At 41.5% G+C, this 19,996-nt stretch overlaps 1 protein-coding gene across 1 annotated transcript in view; it reads left to right on the top strand.

Annotated features, from left to right (window-relative positions):
• The first annotated feature begins 9,333 nt into the window (after positions 1 to 9,333).
• Positions 9,334 to 19,996, top strand: part of washc4 (WASH complex subunit 4) — a 71,264-nt gene continuing 60,601 nt past the window's right edge. The window contains exons 1-9 of the mRNA XM_034177012.1: positions 9,334 to 9,479; positions 12,389 to 12,528; positions 12,628 to 12,681; positions 15,599 to 15,664; positions 15,779 to 15,824; positions 15,912 to 15,979; positions 16,069 to 16,151; positions 19,486 to 19,528; positions 19,639 to 19,742. Coding sequence (XP_034032903.1) covers positions 9,419 to 9,479; positions 12,389 to 12,528; positions 12,628 to 12,681; positions 15,599 to 15,664; positions 15,779 to 15,824; positions 15,912 to 15,979; positions 16,069 to 16,151; positions 19,486 to 19,528; positions 19,639 to 19,742 — 665 coding nt within the window. The 5' untranslated portion in view covers positions 9,334 to 9,418. The remainder of the gene's footprint in view (positions 9,480 to 12,388; positions 12,529 to 12,627; positions 12,682 to 15,598; positions 15,665 to 15,778; positions 15,825 to 15,911; positions 15,980 to 16,068; positions 16,152 to 19,485; positions 19,529 to 19,638; positions 19,743 to 19,996) is intronic.

Genomic DNA, 19,996 nt, shown 5'->3' on the forward strand with positions numbered 1-19,996 from the left:
AGTGCAGCTTATTCGTAGCTTTGGAGGCCAGGCTGGGCGAAGTGGAGGCTCGGCTCCGCACCGTGGAAAATTCTACAGCTAGCCAGGCCCCTGTAGTCGGTGCGGACCAAGGTAGCTTAGCCGCCGTTAGTTCCCCCCTGGCAGATCCCGTGCAGTCGGGAAAGCAGGCTGACTGGGTGACTGTGAGGAGGAAGCGTAGCCCTAAACAGAAGCCCCGTGTACACCGTCAACCCGTTCACATCTCTAACCGTTTTTCCCCACTCGACGACACACCCGCCGAGGATCAAACTCTGGTTATTGGCGACTCTGTTTTGAGAAATGTGAAGTTAGCGACACCAGCAACCATTGTCAATTGTCTTCCGGGGGCCAGAGCAGGCGACATCGAAGGACATTTGAAATTGCTGGCTAAGGCTAAGCGTAAATTTGGTAAGATTGTAATTCACGTCGGCAGTAATGACACTCGGTTACGCCAATCGGAGGTCACTAAAATTAACATTAAATCGGTGTGTAACTTTGCAAAAACAATGTCGGACTCTGTTGTTTTCTCTGGGCCCCTCCCCAATCAGACCGGGAGTGACATGTTTAGCCGCATGTTCTCCTTGAATTGCTGGCTGTCTGAGTGGTGTCCAAAAAATGAGGTGGGCTTCATTGATAATTGGCAAAGCTTCTGGGGAAAACCTGGTCTTGTTAGGAGAGACGGCATCCATCCCACTTTAGAGGGAGCAGCTCTCATTTCTAGAAATCTGGCCAATTTTTTGGGATCCTCCAAACTGTGACTGTCTAGCGTTGGGACCAGGAGGCAGAGCTGTGGTCTTATACACCTCTCTGCAGCTTCTCTCCCCCTGCCATCCCCTTATTACCCCATCCCCGTAGAGACGGTGCCTGCTCCCAGACCACCAATAACTAGCAAAAATCTATTTAAGCATAAAAATTCAAAAAGAAAAAATAATATAGCACCTTCAATTGCACCACAGACTAAAACAGTTAAATGTGGTCTATTAAACATTAGGTCTCTTTCTTCTATGTCCCTGTTGGTAAATGATATAATAATTGATCAATGTATTGATTTATTCTGCCTAACAGAAACTTGGTTACAGCAGGATGAATATGTTAGTTTAAATGAGTCAACACCCCCGAGTCACACTAACTGTCAGAATGCTCGTAGCATGGGCTGAGGCGGAGGATTAGCAGCAATCTTCCATTCCAGCTTATTAATTAATCAAAAACCTAGACAGAGCTTTAATTCATTTGAAAGCTTGTCTCTTAGTCTTGTCCATCCAAATTGGAAGTCCCAAAAACCAGTTTTATTTGTTATTATCTATCGTCCACCTGGTCGTTACTGTGAGTTTCTCTGTGAATTTTCAGACCTTTTGTCTGACTTAGTGCTTAGCTCAGATAAGATAATTATAGTGGGCGATTTTAACATCCACACAGATGCTGAGAATGACAGCCTCAACACTGCATTTAATCTATTATTAGACTCTATCGGCTTTGCTCAAAAAGTAAATGAGTCCACCCACCACTTTAATCATATTTTAGATCTTGTTCTGACTTATGGTATGGAAATAGAAGACTTAACAGTATTCCCTGAAAACTCCCTTCTGTCTGATCATTTTTTAATAACATTTACATTTACCCTGATGGACTACCCTGCAGTGGGGAATAAGTTTCATTACACTAGAAGTCTTTCAGAAAGCGCTGTAACTAGGTTTAAGGATATGATTCCTTCTTTATGTTCTCTAATGTCATATTCCAATACAGAGCAGAGTAGCTACCTAAACTCTGTAAGGGAGCTAGAGTATCTCGTCAATAGTTTTACATCCTCATTGAAGACAACTTTGGATGCTGTAGCTCCTCTGAAAAAGAGAGCTTTAAATCAGAAGTGTCTGACTCCGTGGTATAACTCACAAACTCGTAGCTTAAAGCAGATAACCCGTAAGTTGGAGAGGAAATGGCGTCTCACTAATTTAGAAGATCTTCACTTAGCCTGGAAAAAGAGTTTGTTGCTCTATAAGAAAGCCCTCCGTGAAGCTAGGACATCTTTCTACTCATCACTAATTGAAGAAAATAAGAACAACCCCAGGTTTCTTTTCAGCACTGTAGCCAGGCTGACAAAGAGTCAGAGCTCTATTGAGCTGAGTATTCCATTAACTTTAACTAGTGATGACTTCATGACTTTCTTTGCTAACAAAATTTTGACTATTAGAGAAAAAATTACTCATAACCATCCCAAAGATGTATCGTTATCTTTGGCTGCTTTCAGTGATGCCGGTATTTGGTTAGACTCTTTCTCTCCGATTGAGTTATTTTCATTAGTTATCATCAACATGCTTATTAGACCCCATTCCTGCCAGGCTGCTCAAGGAAGTCCTACCATTATTTAATGCTTCAATCTTAAATATGATCAATCTATCTTTGTTAGTTGGTTATGTACCACAGGCCTTTAAGGTGGCAGTAATTAAACCATTACTTAAAAAGCCATCACTTGACCCAGCTATCTTAGCTAATTATAGGCCAATCTCCAACCTTCCTTTTCTCTCAAAGATTCTTGAGAGGGTAGTTGTAAAACAGCTAACTGATCACCTGCAGAGGAATGGTCTATTTGAAGAGTTTCAGTCAGGTTTTAGAATTCATCATAGTACAGAAACAGCATTAGTGAAGGTTACAAATGATCTTCTTATGGCTTCGGACAGTGGACTTATCTCTGTGCTTGTTCTGTTGGACCTCAGTGCTGCTTTTGATACTGTTGACCATAAAATTTTATTACAGAGATTAGAGCATGTCATAGGTATTAAAGGCACTGCGCTGCGGTGGTTTGAATCATATTTGTCTAATAGATTACAGTTTGTTCATGTAAATGGGGAATCTTCTTCACAGACTAAAGTTAATTATGGAGTTCCACAAGGTTCTGTGCTAGGACCAATTTTATTCACTTTATACATGCTTCCCTTGGGCAGTATTATTAGACGGTATTGCTTAAATTTTCATTGTTATGCAGATGATACCCAGCTTTATCTATCCATGAAGCCAGAGAATACACACCAATTAGCTAAACTGCAGGATTGTCTTACAGACATAAAGACATGGATGACCTCTAATTTCCTGCTTTTAAACTCAGATAAAACTGAAGTTATTGTACTTGGCCCCACAAATCTTGGAAGCATGGTGTCTAACCATATCGTTACTCTGGATGGCATTTCCCTGATCTCTGGTAATACTGTGAGAAATCTTGGAGTTATTTTTTATCAGGATATGTCATTCAAAGCGTATATTAAACAAATATGTAGGACTGCCTTTTTTAATTTACGCAATATCTCTAAAATCAGAAAGGTCTTGTCTCAGAGTGATGCTGAAAAACTAATTCATGCATTTATTTCCTCTAGGCTGGACTATTGTAATTCATTATTATCAGGTTGTCCTAAAAGTTCCCTAAAAAGCCTTCAGTTGGTTCAGAATGCTGCAGCTAGAGTACTGACGGGGACTAGCAGGAGAGAGCATATCTCATCCGTGTTGGCCTCTCTTCATTGGCTTCCTGTTAATTCTAGAATAGAATTTAAAATTCTTCTTCTTACTTATAAGGTTTGAATAATCAGGTCCCATCTTATCTTAGGGACCTCGTAGTACCATATTACCCCATTAGAGCGCTTCGCTCTCAGACTGCGGGCTTACTTGTAATTCCTAGGGTTTGTAAGAGTAGAATGGGAGGCAGAGCCTTCAGCTTTCAGGCTCCTCTCCTGTGGAACCAGCTCCCAATTCAGATCAGGGAGACAGATACCCTCTCTACTTTTAAGATTAGGCTTAAAACTTTCCTTTTCGCTAAGGCTTATAGTTAGGGCTGGATCGGGTGACCCTGGACCATCCCTTGGTTATGTTGCTTTAGACGTAGACTGTGGGGGGTTCCCATGATGCACTGTTTCTTTCTCTTTTTGCTCTGTATGCATCACTCTGCATTTAATCATTAGTGATCGATCTCTGCCCCCCTTCTCGGCATGTCTTTTTCCTGGTTCTTTCCCTCAGCCCCAACCAGTCTCAGCAGAAGACTGCCCCTCCCTGAGCCTGGTTCTGCTGGAGGTTTCTTCCTGTTAAAAGGGAGTTTTCCTTCCCACTGTGGCCAAGTGCTTGCTCATAGGGGGTCGTTTTGACCGTTGGGGTTTTTCATGGTTATTGTATGGCCTTGCCTTGCAATATGGAGCGCCTTGGGGCAACTGTTTGTTGTGATTTGGCGCTATATAAGAAAAAAGTTGATTGATTGATTGATTGATTGATTGACTCAGTTTGTACAAGTATTCTGCTCTGCTGAGGCTTGAATAAACTTATACTCTGTGCATTTTATCCTGTCCAAGGCTGTGTTTTTCTAAATGTTGTGTCTCCTCTCTTACAAAAAACCTGCCGTCATTTTTGCATTATCCAAGAAAGTGTTCTGAGAGGAACAGAGAGAAGGACCACGACACAGTCTCAGGCTGTCTGTTGGGAAAGTGTAGTGACACGGACCCACAACAGGGGGCGTAAATGAACGGACAATGGAAGGAGTCAAATTATAACACTTTACTGTTGTGAATGACACAACCAAACACAGCAGATTCAGAATGTGCAACAGTCAATTAATAAAGGTGTCGTGTGGGCAGGCTCGACAATAGGAGACGCCTGTCTGGAAACGAACCGGAACCACACGATTTCCACCACCACCGAACCCGAGGAATACTGGAGCCGCCAAGTCCCGGAGTCCCCAGGTGGCCACCTTCCCGGCGTGTCAGATCTGGTACTGCTGGCATAAAGCAAAAGACAGTCAAAGGGTGGGTGTGTGAACACCCAGTAACAATCCTGGTGGGAATTCCACCTCCACCTCTCACTCAACACTTTGCAGCGGTCCCTCAGAAGAAAAAGAGCGCCGTCTTGCACAGACTCCACTAAACGGACCGGTACTCCTGCAAACACTCACAATAACAGATTTACAAATATCACAAAAGGCTGAGGATATTACTTCCAGATGAAGATGATATCTCGGCAGTTTGGTGGAGGTGTCTTCCTGCTTTTATACCAGATGTGATGATTAGTGACAGCTGTCATGGATGATGGGTGACAGCTGTCACCACGGCTTGTTCCTGAGGCGGCAGCGCCCTCTCGTGCCTGAAGCCCGCACTTCAGGCAGGGCGCCCTCTGGTGGTGGGCCAGCAGTACCTCCTCTTCAGCGGCCCACACAACACTGTCTGTGGAAAGAAAGAGTCAGGACATTGCCCGTTTGTCAAAATAACAGGCTCTTTAATACGAAGCGTCGGACACTGTGTCAAACCGTATTCGTGATTGAAACAGTGTGAAGTGTGGATCTCTGAGCTCTGTTTTTATCCACATGTCAGGGTGGGGGGCCCGCGTGTGGGCAGTGACGCACACAGTGTCTAAAGAACGCATCTATCAAAACATAAACAGGGAGTTAATTAAAAAAAACAGGTTGTTAAAACAGTCCCAACTGAAAGGCTAAAAGACTGTCCATTTACCTACAAGAATGATGGATTATGTCACAGTGTTTGTGGGTCGCAGTACTGTAGTGATCAAAGGGTGCCTTTCATCTGAAAGAATGTCTTTTTATCACGGTTCTCCATTGGTGGTCACTTGGACGTTGTGAACAAACTCCCACTGTGAAGATGTCTTTATGAAAGACAGTGTCTTTGTGTTGTATTGTAATTGATCACAATGTGGAATCATTTCAACTTACAGCTGTCTGTGTCACTCAGAGGTCATTTGGGTGTGATAAGGCTGAAGGCATGACTTTATCAGATGTTACCCAGGGGTCATTCAGGTGCTGTAAGGCTGAAGCTTTTTATCAGTTGCTTTACATACTGAGCATGTGGTCACATGCGGTCAAACAGAACATTTAGTTAACAGGACACAATATTTATCATTTTGTTTCCACACCATAAAAGACTGCTGTGAGGAGGGCTAAGTCTGACTACAAAGGGTATAGGAGGTGTGGATCTACAAAATGCATAAGATCCTAAACCATCTCAACGTCAGTGAAAAAAACCAATGGCCTGATTCCAGATTAGGGTCAAAATGGAAAGAAGTGTGGTAAACTAATATTTTTGCTGTTGATTGTTATGCTGGTATTCACGTTGTGGATCAAAAATGAGTTTCCAGGGGAAGGGCAGAAGGAAAAGAAGAAAGAAGACCTTCTCCCTCTGATGCAATGGATGTTTGAACCTCCATGGAACCCTAACCAGACCAACATGTGGTATTTGTATGCGACGTTCTTGACAAAAGGAACTAATCTCACAAATTGTTATGTCTGTTCTCTCATGCCTATACCTGCCGCTCAGCCAAGGATAACTCTTGTAGCTGTGCAAAAAACATCCAGATTGTTCCCTCATGTATTGATATCAGCAACCAATCTCACTCCACTTAATGCCTCAGTCCAACAAGTCACTGGGGCTCCTATCTGAGCTCTAGCACCAAACATAAGTCTTTTATCATTCAAAAATATCCTGTCCACCAGTTTGTCCTTTGTAACACCCATCCATACTAACCTCTTTCTTTCAGCAGGAATTAAACTTATGCGAAGGAGTACTGCATTCAGAAATATGTCTCACTCTCATTGTAGGCGCATCTGTAACCCACGTACCCAGTCTACAAATGGAAGCCTTAACAATACCCAGGCCCCAATAGGAGGAAGTTGGTTTCATTATTTTTTGCCACCTGACTCTATGGGAACAGTGGCACAAGTAAATATGTTCTGGTTGTGTAGCCAGAACAATTATAGTTGCTCCCGGTGTGCAGTGAGCACCTTGTATGGCAGCACCCTGACATTGGGGTGAATGTGAGGCATTATTGTAAAGCACTTTGAGCACTATGTAAATGCAGTCCATTTACCATTTATTTGGCTCTCCCTGCAGGATGGACTGGGCAGTGTGCATGCATGCATGACACCCTAAAACCTTGCCAAAACAAATATTCCAAATATTCCGTGTCTCCTACATTTAACCTTGCTCAATTACCTACAATTTTTAAAAAACTGTAGGTAATTGAGCACGGACATCATATGAACAAAAAATGAGGACAGGTAATGTTCGCATTCGAAACAAATGCTCATTTAATGTTCTGAACATTTGTGGACGTTTGTATAATGTTCATTGAATATTCACATAAAAACATTACCTGTCCTCATTCTTTGTTCACATGATGTTTGTGCAAATGTTCAGTTAACATTCAAAGAATGTTGATTTTCTGGGTGGGCTCCTTCAAATTGTCGCACGTCAGCAAAACAAACTCAGGCGTGTTTAGCTAAACTCCGTCCTCACTAGTACAATGGTACAATGGTGCAATGGTACAAAACGTATGGAACCAAATTTGCACAGTAAATGGAACCAAACTGCACGATAAATGCAACACAACACAAATGGGATGAATAGTCCATGTCATGTGACATACAAAGCACCAATCAAATGACAAGGATCCACTCAGCTGTTATATAAATATTACTGTGGAACAAACAGGAGAAATGGTTTTGAAAAGGACAATAAGCAGAGCGTTAAACAGCAAACTTCACTTTCCCCTAGAACGACATGAACAGGAAGCGATCGCAGCTCACAGCAATTCCCATTGAAAATAACAGAACCAACCTGAGCTTATCGTATGTTTACATAAAACAAACACAATAACAATGTCTAAAAACCAACGTCTAATGAATTCACAAGAGTTTTCGGCACAATATACAAAGCGTTTTACCTTACAATGTTAATGCTGTTGTCCATGTGTGGTTAAATTGCAGCCTTATCAAACTGTCTCAATGCATTTCTCAATGTTATTGATATCTCGCAGAGTGACAACCTGAGATTTTGCGAGATTTTGTGGGATTTGAAACCTCAATAGGGCAAATACCATAGACATTATAAAGAGAAGACACCGCATCGACTGCTGCTGCCTATTGGTGCTGACAAGCCATGGGGCCGCCATCTTAGACCGGTTGTCTGGCCTGCTTCACTCAGTGCTGTTTTGCAGGTGCAGCACATTTAATACATCGTAACTCTCTGAATACTAATTTGATTTTTACACTGATTTTTTTCTGCAAACGTCTTCAAACATCTATGGTACAAGACAAATTGTTTGTCATATTTTAATATTCATAATGGGATTAACAGTAATAGAATATTCTGATATAGCCCAGACTGTAGGAAGGTATTTTGCAAACACTGTAAACACACACATTATACATACATATACACACACTAATATATGATAGAGAAGCAGATAGTGGCCGTAAAGTCAACTATTTTAGTAATTTGAAGAGACAATATTGTGACGGTCCCCGCCGTCCTGTAGCGGGGCGGCCCCATAATCAGGGGCACCTGGGCTCGGTGTCCCTGTCTCCTATTTAAGTGGGCTCAACTAGTTCATTTTGTTCTCTCCCTCTCTCTAGGACGTCTCGCTGCACCGACCGGTAACAGAGCACCTTTTTGCACAGCTGCACATTTTTGCACCTTTTAACTTATTGACTTAAACTATTGTCAATAAATACTTATATTTTTCTAATCCTCTCGTTTGTGTCTCCTCCTTGTCACTGTCCCTTGAGCCATGGGCACGTGACAATATGATTAGTATATATATATATATATATATATATATATATATATATATATATATATATATATATATATCAGAAAATGATAATATATATAAATAACATAGCGTATCAATATACTTCATATCAGGTCAGAGAGAGAAAGAGAGGGTTCCAAGGCTATACAAATCAGAGAGAGAATAAAATGTAATGTAAATGTAAATTGTCAAATTAACACAAGAACATGATGTCTCCACCCCAAACCACATTTACACATGTACAAACTTGCTTGTGAAAGTTTTCCAGCACCTTATTATAATACTATCAATAATAATGCATTATATTTATATAGCGCTTTACACTGTGCTAAAAGACATTTTACAGAACAGAGAAAATAACAAAGAACAAAGCAACTTTATTATAGAAAGATAAAAAATAAAAATAAACAAAAATATAAAATCAAACCTCCACAGTGCCTTACGATGGAATCACTACGATGACCGGTCCAAGATGGCGGCCGCATTTCTTGCTCCTCTGTGACCTGTCTTGGGCAAATTTTTGGTAAAATTTGTAGTAAGTGCATTACACTTTACTCAGGTTTGAGCAGAGCCATCATCCATCAATGGGTAAACAGCAGTACAATTCAATCATTGATACAGTATAAGAAGTTTGAAATGGTTCTTCGTTTCATGTAGACTTTGACACCTTTAGCGCAGTTCTAATCTCATATACGCTCTCTGACTGCGCCACTGAACTCAGTTTCCCATGAACATTAGCGACAAAGTCAGTCATGAGACCCACCACGGGAGCGCTTCAGCTTTTGTCAGCAGTGTTTTGGGTTTAAAAAAAAACTGTCATATATCCGCAACAATGGCGGTGGAAACAATCGCTCCTGACTGGGAATTTGACCGTTTTGATGACGGTTCACAGAGTAAGTATTGTGTGGGGTGCAGATTTGCAGAAGAAGCTACCAACGCTCCCAAATTAGCTACATTAGCTTCCGTAGCTAACCGCTGCTAACAAAATGCTGTGCCTCTGCTGGAGTTAAGATTGTCTTTAATCTATTCATCATGTTAAATGATCTCACATTATACTCACTTTAGCATCCACCATATTTGGGCCAGTTGTAATGTGAAAGGTAAATCACAGCTGTTAATTAGTTTTTATCAGTCTGGTTTTCACAGTGGCACAAAGTAAAAAGCGTCGTTTGTATTAATTGTAGCAAAATAAATACAATGGATAGTTTGTTTTCTTCATAGTGGATCTACACGTCAGTCACGATCTGCTACATAAATTATTAATATTTACCTTCATGCATCTGGTAAACAGCTTTGCAGCAAGTTCGACAGACCTAAAGGGAAACTTCACTTTTTAGATATTAATCATATTTAAACGTTTTAACAATCAAGCCTGAGGTTGTTCTGCTCACCTTTTACAATTGTATTGTGTTTGAGAATTTCCTTTTTTCACAAAATGCAGAGAAGATAATACAGATGTTAATAGAGCAATGGCAGGGGAGCTCTAAATAACTCAAAGTATGTTTTTCTGAACTTTAAAACTGTTAGTAAAGTTAGTAGTGAGTTAGTAAAGAATTTTGTCTTTTATGGTTGTAACTAGGCATTGCTCATCATTCCTAGTTGTAATATCCAGTGACCCTCTGTAGGGACTATTTACTGTGCGCCACAGGCATGCAAGTGACCACAACTAACTTCTAAGAGTAGCACCAGGTTAATAACAACCTTAGGGAATCCCCTGGCAGATCTATGTGCAAGCTTTCTGGGGTGTGCCATGAATCATATGAATGCAGTGTGTGCACACAATTAAAATGAAATTGTCATTTCAGCACTAGAAATACATTCGTGAGTGCACAAATTAGCCTTAACTTAACTTAAATTAACCAGGGAGGAGTTTCATAAAGAAGGCCATATTTATAACACATAAAGCAGATATCAATACCTTCAAAATGGAATCAGTTTGAAGAGTTTCATTTACTGCCCACATGAGCTTTTCTTTTAATAAAATTCGACCACAAAATGTTTTTTTTTAGATTTCAGAGGTTTCTCCCACAATAACTGTTTACCACAGCTATGCCAAATTTACATATTTCATAGCCAGTATAGCTGGCATCAAGGAGTCAAGAAACAGATGCTTCTTTGAGTGTAATGTATGCTTCAGTGTCTCAAACATGGATGCTCGCAATAGTCAATGTAATATCTTCCATAGTTTGAGCATACATAAACTTCACAGTTTAGTGTCAATGTCTGTTTAACTATAGTTCAAGTCTGGGTGTCCACTGCCACAGAAAATCTCAGGCCTCTAAGTCCATTATTTGCTGAGATATTCTACCTTGAACATGGCTCCAGAAATGACGACCATAAGTTTCGCCTAAAAAACGGCAGACCCCATGCACACTAAATTGGCCATATCTCAGAAATTACTTGTTCTACAGGCCTCAAACTTCAGATTTGTTGTTCTGAATAGTCTGGGAATATTTGATTAAAATTTAAAGAAAATCTGAGACAAAGTGTGTGAGGCTCCTCAAATATTTATTGAATTGACATGGAATGACCCGGTATACTTTTCTATATGATTGGAGCATTTTTAAATTTTGACCCCTGTGTAGCCCAATTCCTTAATTGACCCCTACCTGGCAGCCTATTGAAGATTCAAGTGGTCAGTCTGTTTTTGTTGTTGTTGTTGTTTTTGTTTTGTTTTGTTTTCCCTTTAAAAGAGTAATGTCTAAGGAGTATTTCTGCAGAGTTTGGTGCTTCTATCTCCATTTGAAGGACTGTTTCAGTTATCTGCTGCACTAGTTGACAAGATTTCAAAGTGAAATTCCACAGATGTCGGCAAGCTGTTCAAGAAAATGCATAATGGTTTTGATGCATTCATACGAGATTTTGCTAACCTGCTGATGAAACATTATTTCTGTCTGACGTGCATCAAAACACAGCACAAATAAATTGCTTGCTGCACTGTGACACTTTGCTTTTTACTTTGAATTGATTTCAACAAATGTCAGTGGGTAAGCTCCATGAGTACGTGTAATCATCAAGACAAAAGTCAGTGCAAACAATGGTTACTATGAGGTTTACATACTGGCTATGTGATCAAAGCTGGACAGACAAAAGTTGTAGATATGTAGTTGGAGAGAGAGTGTGACACTGTGTATGCAAGGAAAGTGATGCAAACCAACTGTGGGGAAGAGACGGAAATTTTGCGCTGTGTCAGTACTGAAATATTGTGTCTGGAAGTGTGTAATACGGTGTACTGCTTTATTTTTGCTTAAGATTATTGCGTAAGGTATCCCATGCCTGGTTGTTTGCCTTATTTTATTGCTATTTTGAGTGAACGGGTGAGAAGCCTGCCTATTAACTTTCTTGGATTCCATTCCTAAATTAATTTTTCAATAAAGGATTCCTCATAATCAAAGCAAGTGCTAAAGGTGAATACATCACTGACAGGTTCAGTTGCTACCACTGTGCAATGACTATGCTTGTGAATGTGAACTTTATCCTTTAAGAGTTACATCAACCCACAACAGATGCATTGAGGATTTGAAAATATGATCCATTAATTAGAAAACAGTCATCCTACCATCTGAGCTGTAACTCTGACATGTTAGTGAATGTTTTGAGAGACATGTTTCTCATTAACGTGCGTTAATCAGAAATAGTATGGAGATGTACTTGGAGAAGGCCTGTAGTTCCTTCCATTGATAACAAAAAAGACTGCTGGGATTGTGAAGTTGTTAAATATAACCTTCTATTACATTCATGTGAATATTAAACCAGTATTAGCACTGTTGATATGTGTCCGATTCATCCTATTACTCCACAGAAATACACACGGAGGTTCAGCTGAAAAACTACAGCAGGTTTCTCAAAGAGTACACATCTCAGCTGAGGGGCATCGAGGAAGCTCTTGATGATTCCTTTGGAGATGTGTGGGATTTCACTCTGGACCCCATTGCTCTGAAGGTAAAATGGTCATAACTAGTGACTGTACATCAGCATGAAAGGATAAGTAGTACACAATTCCACCTTATGTAATTTCCTTCCCATTTCCATTTCTTTCAGCTCCTCCCATATGAGCAGTCTTCATTGCTAGAGTTAATTAAAACAGACAACAAGGTAAGTCACAGGGCTGCATGGTATTAGAAAAAATTGACTTGCAATTTTTTGTCCATAGCGATATACACTCAACAAAAATATAAATGCAACACTTCTGATTTTGCTCCCATTTTGTATGAGATGAACTCAAAGATCTAAAACTTTTTCCACATACACAATATCACCATTTCCCTCAAATATTGTTCACAAACCAGTCTAAATCTGTGATAGTGAGCACTTCTCCTTTGCTGAGATAATCCATCTCACCTCACAGGTGTGCCATATCAAGATGCTGATTAGACACCATGATTAGTGCACAGGTGTGCGTTAGACTGTCCACAATAAAAGGCCACTCTGAAAGGTGCAGTTTTGTTTTATTGGGGGGGATACCAGTCAGTATCTGGTGTGACCACCATTTGCCTCATGCAGTGCAACACATCTCCTTCGCATAGAGTGGATCAGGTTGTCAATTGTGGCCTGTGGAATGTTGGTCCACTCCTCTTCAATGGCTGTGCGAAGTTGCTGGATATTGGCAGGAACTGGTACACGCTGTCGTATACGCCGGTCCAGAGCATCCCAAACATGCTCAATGGGTGACATGTCCGGTGAGTATGCCGGCCATGCAAGAACTGGGACATTTTCAGCTTCCAAGAATTGTGTACAGATCCTTGCAACATGGGGCCGTGCATTATCCTGCTGCAACATGAGGTGATGTTCTTGGATGGCACAACAATGGGCCTCAGGATCTCGTCACGGTATCTCTGTGCATTCAAAATGCCATCAATAGAATGCACCTGTGTTCTTCGTCCATAACAGACGCCTGCCCATACCATAACCCCACCGCCACCATGGGCCACTCAATCCACAACATTGACATCAGAAAACCGCTCACCCACACGACGCCACACACGCTGTCTGCCATCTGCCCTGAACAGTGTGAACCGGGATTCATCCGTGAAGAGAACACCTCTCCAATGTCCAGGTCGAGACCCCGATGAGGACGACGAGCATGCAGATGAACTTCCCTGAGACGGTTTCTGACAGTTTGTGCAGAAATTCTTTGGTTATGCAAACCGATTGTTTCAGCAGCTGTCCGAGTGGCTGGTCTCAGACGATCTTGGAGGTGAACATGGATGTGGAGGTCCTGGGCTGGTGTGGTTACACGTGGTCTGCAGTTGTGAGGCTGGTTGGATGTACTGCCAAATTCTCTGAAACGCCTTTGGAGACGGCTTATGGTAGAGAAATGAACATTCAGTACACGAGCAACAGCTCTGGTTGACATTCCTGCTGTCAGCATGCCAATTGCACACTCCCTCAAATCTTGCGACATCTGTGGCATTGTGCTGTGTGATAGAACTGCACCTTTCAGAGTGGCCTTTTATTGTGGGCAGTCTAAGGCACACCTGTGCACTAATCATGGTGTCTAATCAGCATCTTGATATGGCACACCTGTGAGGTGGGATGGATTATCTCAGCAAAGGAGAAGTGCTCACTATCACAGATTTAGACTGGTTTGTGAACAATATTTGAGGGAAATGGTGATATTGTGTATGTGGAAAAAGTTTTAGATTTTTGAGTTCATCTCATACAAAATGGGAGTAAAACCAAAAGTGTTGCGTTTATATTTTTGTTGAGTGTATATTGCAAAATATGAATATCTTGCAGAATCATCTTTTCTGCATCCAAAAACTCTGTAGTACATATGCCAAGGCTGTATGTGGCACTGTCATGCTTCTATACAAAAAACTGCGAAGACAGGAGCATGCGCTAATTAGTGTAGCAGCAGAAGGCTAGAATGTTTCAAAGTGGCAAACTGAGAAGTAGTCTTTTAATCTGATCTGCTTCGTCCTTTCAGCTGATCATGACAACCTGTGAAAAACTTTTGTCAACAGAAGGTGCACTTGTTTTGGAAGGCACCATTTGAAAATACTTTAATTCCTTATCCTGGACATTTTTGTGAATAAACGCAGTGTTTTTAAAGAAGTCCCTTTGTGTTATAATATGGTGCTCCAGGTGTATTTCTCAGACTGAGCTGAAGGAAGCCACCAACAAGAAGATAAAAGCTGAAAGACCTTTCTGCACTTATTTTATTAGCATCGCAGCACTTGATTTATCCATGATCATTGTTCACCACAGCCATTTGTCATCTCTTCTGCTTTCTTTTCACAACAAAAATAAATCCCATTAATGATCCACCAAGACAAAAAAAAAAAATAGTATGTTAAATTCCCCTGTTAACAATAACGTCATTAATTATGAGCGACTGAGGTTATAGAGGCGGGGTTGTGACATCATTGTTTCAGAAACGGAGCGTTTTCAGATTTTTCCACTTACGGACCCGGATATATATATATATATATATATATATATATATATATATATATATTTTATTATTATATTTTTTTTATTTTATTTAATTTTTTTTACAAATACGTATTTTGACATATCTTTTTTTTTCTGACAAGTTGTGAAGAATCCACCTGTTTTGCTTGTTTGTTTGTTTGTTTGTTTTTTTTGGTTTGTTTTTGTTTTTTCCTTTCTCAGCTGAGAACATGATTGATGTGTCCAGCACAGCAAGGGAGACAGTGTATGTCAAGCATTTGCATTTCTAGGATGCTTTATTTGAGTAAATTCAATGTCATTGGTTAGTCATGAAAAACAAAAGTGGCTTTTTACCCTCATCACTTGGCAGTGTAAACGTGCATTCATAATTTAATTATACCACATCGCGGGTCCTGGCCATGTAGGTATTGCATGCTTGCACATCGCGATGGCGATGCTCAAACAATATATTGTGCAGCCTTAGTAAGTAAAGACAAAAATGTTTCCTGAAGAAGTTCTGAAATCAAAATAACTGGTGATTATGTCATTGTTAGTCTTGTCTCAAGAAAACCTTCTTTTTATTTGAATAATTGCTATTAATTTGTGATGTGTGCAGGTTCTGAACAAAGTCATCACAGTCTATGCTGCTCTCTGTAGTGAGGTGAAACAACTCAAGTATGAGGTAAGCAGCTCCCTGAATGTTTAGACCCTGTGGTGACACTAGTTTGTGTTCCTTTTTCAGTTTTGCTATTATACCTATTTGCTGTTCCTGTTTAACGTCAGTGTTTCTTTTCAGGCAGAAACCAAATTCTATAATGGCTTAATGTACTATGGAGAAGGAGGTAAAATTTGTGCAAACACCATTTCCAGTTGGCTTTTGTTTAGTAAATTACTTTTTTGACGTGAGAGTTTGGGCATTTGGGTTTCAGTGCCTGGCACCAGTGCTGTTGAAGGAGAGTCGCAGATTCAGATGGGCAGATTTATCTCCTTCCTTCAGGTAGGTAAAGAATAAAGTTTTGTATATTATGAACCCAAGAAAACACTGTTGACTCTTATTTTATTATTATTATTTTTTTCATTTGATAGGAACTCTCCTGCTTTGTGTCAAGATGTTATGAAGTAGTGGTCAACGTTGTTCATCAGCTGGCTGCACTTTATAACAGTAACAAGTAAGAACTATCCATAAAACCCTGTACTTTCACACATTGGATGTTGATGCTATAAACTCAGCCACATGGGGTGTGCAGCCAGTACATTCTGAGTGCCGGTCCCAAGCCCGGATAAATGAGGAGGGTTGCGTCAGGAAGGGCATCCGGCGTAAAACAAGCCAACCCAACTATGCAGACTCAGAATCGAATTCCCATACCGGATCGGTCGCGGCCCGGGTTAACAACGCCCGCCACCGGTGCTATTGCCCAACAGGGTGCCGGTGGAAATTGGGCTACTGCTGGGCGAAGACGATGACGAAGAAGAGGAGGAAAACGTTGCCACGCACAGCGGGAGAAGAAGAAAACTAGAAGGGTTGAAATGAGAGTGGGGACTTTGAATGTTGGTAGTATGACTGGTAAAGGGAGAGAGCTGGCTGATATGATGGAGAGGAGAAAGGTAGACATATTGTGTGTGCAAAAGACCAAGTGGAAGGGAAGTAAGAGTAGGAGCATCGGCGGTGGGTACAAGTTGTTGTACCATGGTGAGGACAGAAAGAGAAATGGTGTTGGGGTCATTTTAAAGGAAGAGTATGTTAAAAGTGTGTTGGAGGTTAAGCGAGTGTCTGACAGGGTGATGAGTGTGAAGTTGGAAATTGAAGGGGTGATGATGAATAACATCAGTGCATATGCCCCACAGGTAGGTTGTGAGATGAAGGAGAAAGAAGATTTCTGGAGTGTGTTAGATGAGGTGGTGGAGAGTGTGCCCAAGCATGAAAGAGTGGTGATAGGAGCAGACTTCAATGGGCATGTTGGTGAAGGGAACAGAGGTGATGAGGAAGTAATGGGTAGATATGGTATCAAGGATAGGAATGGGGAAGGACAGATGGTAGTTGATTTTGCAAAAAGGATGGAAATGGCTGTGGTGAATACCTACTTTAAGAAAAGGGAGGAGCACAGGGTAACATATAAAAGTGGAGGAAGGTGCACACAGGTGGACTACATTCTTTATAGGAGATGCAAGCTAAAAAAAATCACAGACTGTAAGGTGGTAGCAGGAGAGAGTGTCACTAGACAGCATAGGATGGTTGTTTGTAGGATGACTTTAGAGGTAAAGAAGAAGAAGAGAGTGAGAGCTCAACAAAGGATCAGATGGTGGAAGCTGAAGGAGGAAGACTGGTGTGTGAAATTTAGCGAGCAGGTGAGAGAAGCACTAGTTGGAGGTGAAGCAATTTTGGACAATTGGAAGAGTACTGCAGATGTGGTGAGGGAGACAGCTAGGGCAGTACTGGGTATGACATCTGGACAGTGGAAGGAAGACAAGGAGACTTGGTGGTGGAATGAAGAGGTCCAGGAAAGCATAAGGAGAAAGAGGTTGGCGAAAAAGTTTTGAGATAGTCGGAGAGATGAAGAAAGTAGACAGGAGTACAAGGAGATGCGGCGTAAGGCGAGAAGAGAAGTGGCAAAAGCAAAGGAAAAGGCATATTGCGAGCTGTACAAGAAGTTGAATAGTAAGGAAGGAGAAAAGGACTTGTACCGATTGGCCAGACAAAGGGACAGAGCTGGAAAGGATGTGCAGCAGGTTAGGGTGGTAAGAGATGCACATGGTAATGTGCTGACAAGTGAAGAGTGTGTGCTGAGAATGTGGAGGGAATATTTCGAAGAGATGATGAATAAAGAAAATGAGCGAGAGAAAAGGCTGGATGATGTGGTGAGAGTAACTCAGGAAGTAAAAGAGATTAGCAAGGAAGAAGTGAGGGCTGCTATGAAGAGGGTGAAGAGTGGAAAGGCAGTTGGTCCAGATGACATTCCAATGGAGGCATGGAAATGTCTAGGAGAGATGGCAGTAGAGTTTCTAACCAGATTGTTTAATAAAATCTTGGAAAGTGAGAGGATGCCTGAGGAGTGGAAACGAAGTGTGCTGGTTCCTATTTTCAAGAACAAGGGTGATGTGCAGAGCTGCAGTAACTACAGAGGCATAAAGCTGATCAGCCACAGCATGAAGTTATGGGAAAGAGTAGTAGAAGCTAGGCTTAGAAGACAGGTGAAGATCTGTGAGCAGCAATATGGTTTCATGCTGAGAAAGAGCACTACAGATGCAATGTTTGCTCTGAGAATACTGTTGGAAAAGTACAGAGAAGGACAGAAAGAGTTACATTGTGTGTTTGTGGACTTAGAAAAAGCTTATGATAGGGTGCCAAGAGAAGAGTTGTGGCATTGTATGAGGAAGTCTGGAGTGGCAGAGAAGTATGTTAGGGTAGTGCAGGACATGTACAAGAATAGTGTGACAGCGGTGAGATGCGCAGTCGGAATGACAGACTCATTCAAGGTGGAGGTGGGATTACACCAAGGATCAGCTCTGAGTCCTTTCTTGTTTGCAGTGGTGATGGACAGGTTGACAGATGAGATCAGACAGGAGTCCCCATGGACTATGATGTTTGCAGATGACATTGTGATCTGTAGTGAGAGTAGAGAGCAAGTTGAGTCTAGTCTGGAGAAGTGGAGATATGCTTTGGAGAGAAGGGGAATGCAAGTCAGTAGAAGCAAGACTGGGTACATGTGTGTGAATGAGAGGGAGCCCAGTGGAATAGTGCAGTTACAAGGAGTAGAAGTGGTGAAAGTAGATGAGTTTAAATATTTGGGGTCAACTGTTCAAAGTAATGGAGAGTGTGGTAGAGAGGTGAAGAAGAGAGTGCAGGCAGGGTGGAGTGGGTGGAGAAAGGTGGCAGGAGTGATTTGTGACTGAAGAATATCAGCAAATGTGAAGGGGAAAGTTTACAAAACAGTAGTGAGACCAGCTATGTTGTATGGTTTAGAGACAGTGGCACTAACAAAAAGACAGGAGGCAGAGCTGGAGGTGGCAGAGCTGAAGATGTTGAGATTCTCTTTGGGAGTGACAAGAATGGACAAGATTAGGAATGAACATATCAGAGGGACAGCTCAGGTGGGACGGTTTGGAGACAAAGTCAGAGAGGCGAGATTGAGATGGTTTGGACATGTGCAGAGGAGGGACCCAGGGTATATAGGGAGAAGGATGCTGAGGATGGAGCCACCAAGCAGGAGGAGAAGAGGGAGACCAAAGAGGAGGTTCATGGATGTGCTGAGAGAGGACATGCAGGTGGTTGGTGTGACAGAGGAAGATACAGAGGACAGGGTGAGATGGAAACGATTGATCTGCTGTGGCGACCCCTAACGGGAACAGCTGAAAGACAAAGAAGAAAAAGGATGTTGATGCTATAAAAGCAGCATGTATGCACCTTATAGGTTACACCACAAAGTATATAGTTCACTTTCTAGCAACTACTTTAGTTGGTTTTGTAGACGAGTTGTTCACTGAATTTCATCTTTCTTCTCATAGAGGTGCAACAAAAATCATTGAGTCGTCAGGTGTCCACTTCCAGGTAGGTTGTAAAATTGCACTTATGTAATTATGTATTTTTAATCTTTTGAATCTACAGTCTCCATATGGATAAACAGTTCTGGCAATGTCTGTTTTGCTTTCTTGTTGCAGATAGTTTATGAACACCTTGGACAGCTGCTAGTGGTGCTGCTCACACTCGATGAGATTATGGAATATCATACCACACTAAAAGATCACTGGAAGATGTATAAAAGGTTAATCCCATGCACGCTTGAAAAATGTTATAATTAAAATTTTTGTTATTATAGACCCAGGACACGCTGGAGGGACTACATCTCTCGGCTGGCTTGGGAACGCCTTGGGGTTCCCCCGGAGGAGCTCGGGGAGGTGTGTGTGGATCGGGAGGTCTGGGCGGCTTTGCTTGAGCTGCTGCCCCCGCGACCCGACTCCGGATAAAGCGGAAGAAAATGGATGGATGTTATTATTGCATGTTTCAAACTGATGCAGT

This window comes from Thalassophryne amazonica, chromosome 8, assembly GCF_902500255.1.
Source record: "Thalassophryne amazonica chromosome 8, fThaAma1.1, whole genome shotgun sequence".
Lineage (NCBI taxonomy): Eukaryota > Metazoa > Chordata > Actinopteri > Batrachoidiformes > Batrachoididae > Thalassophryne > Thalassophryne amazonica.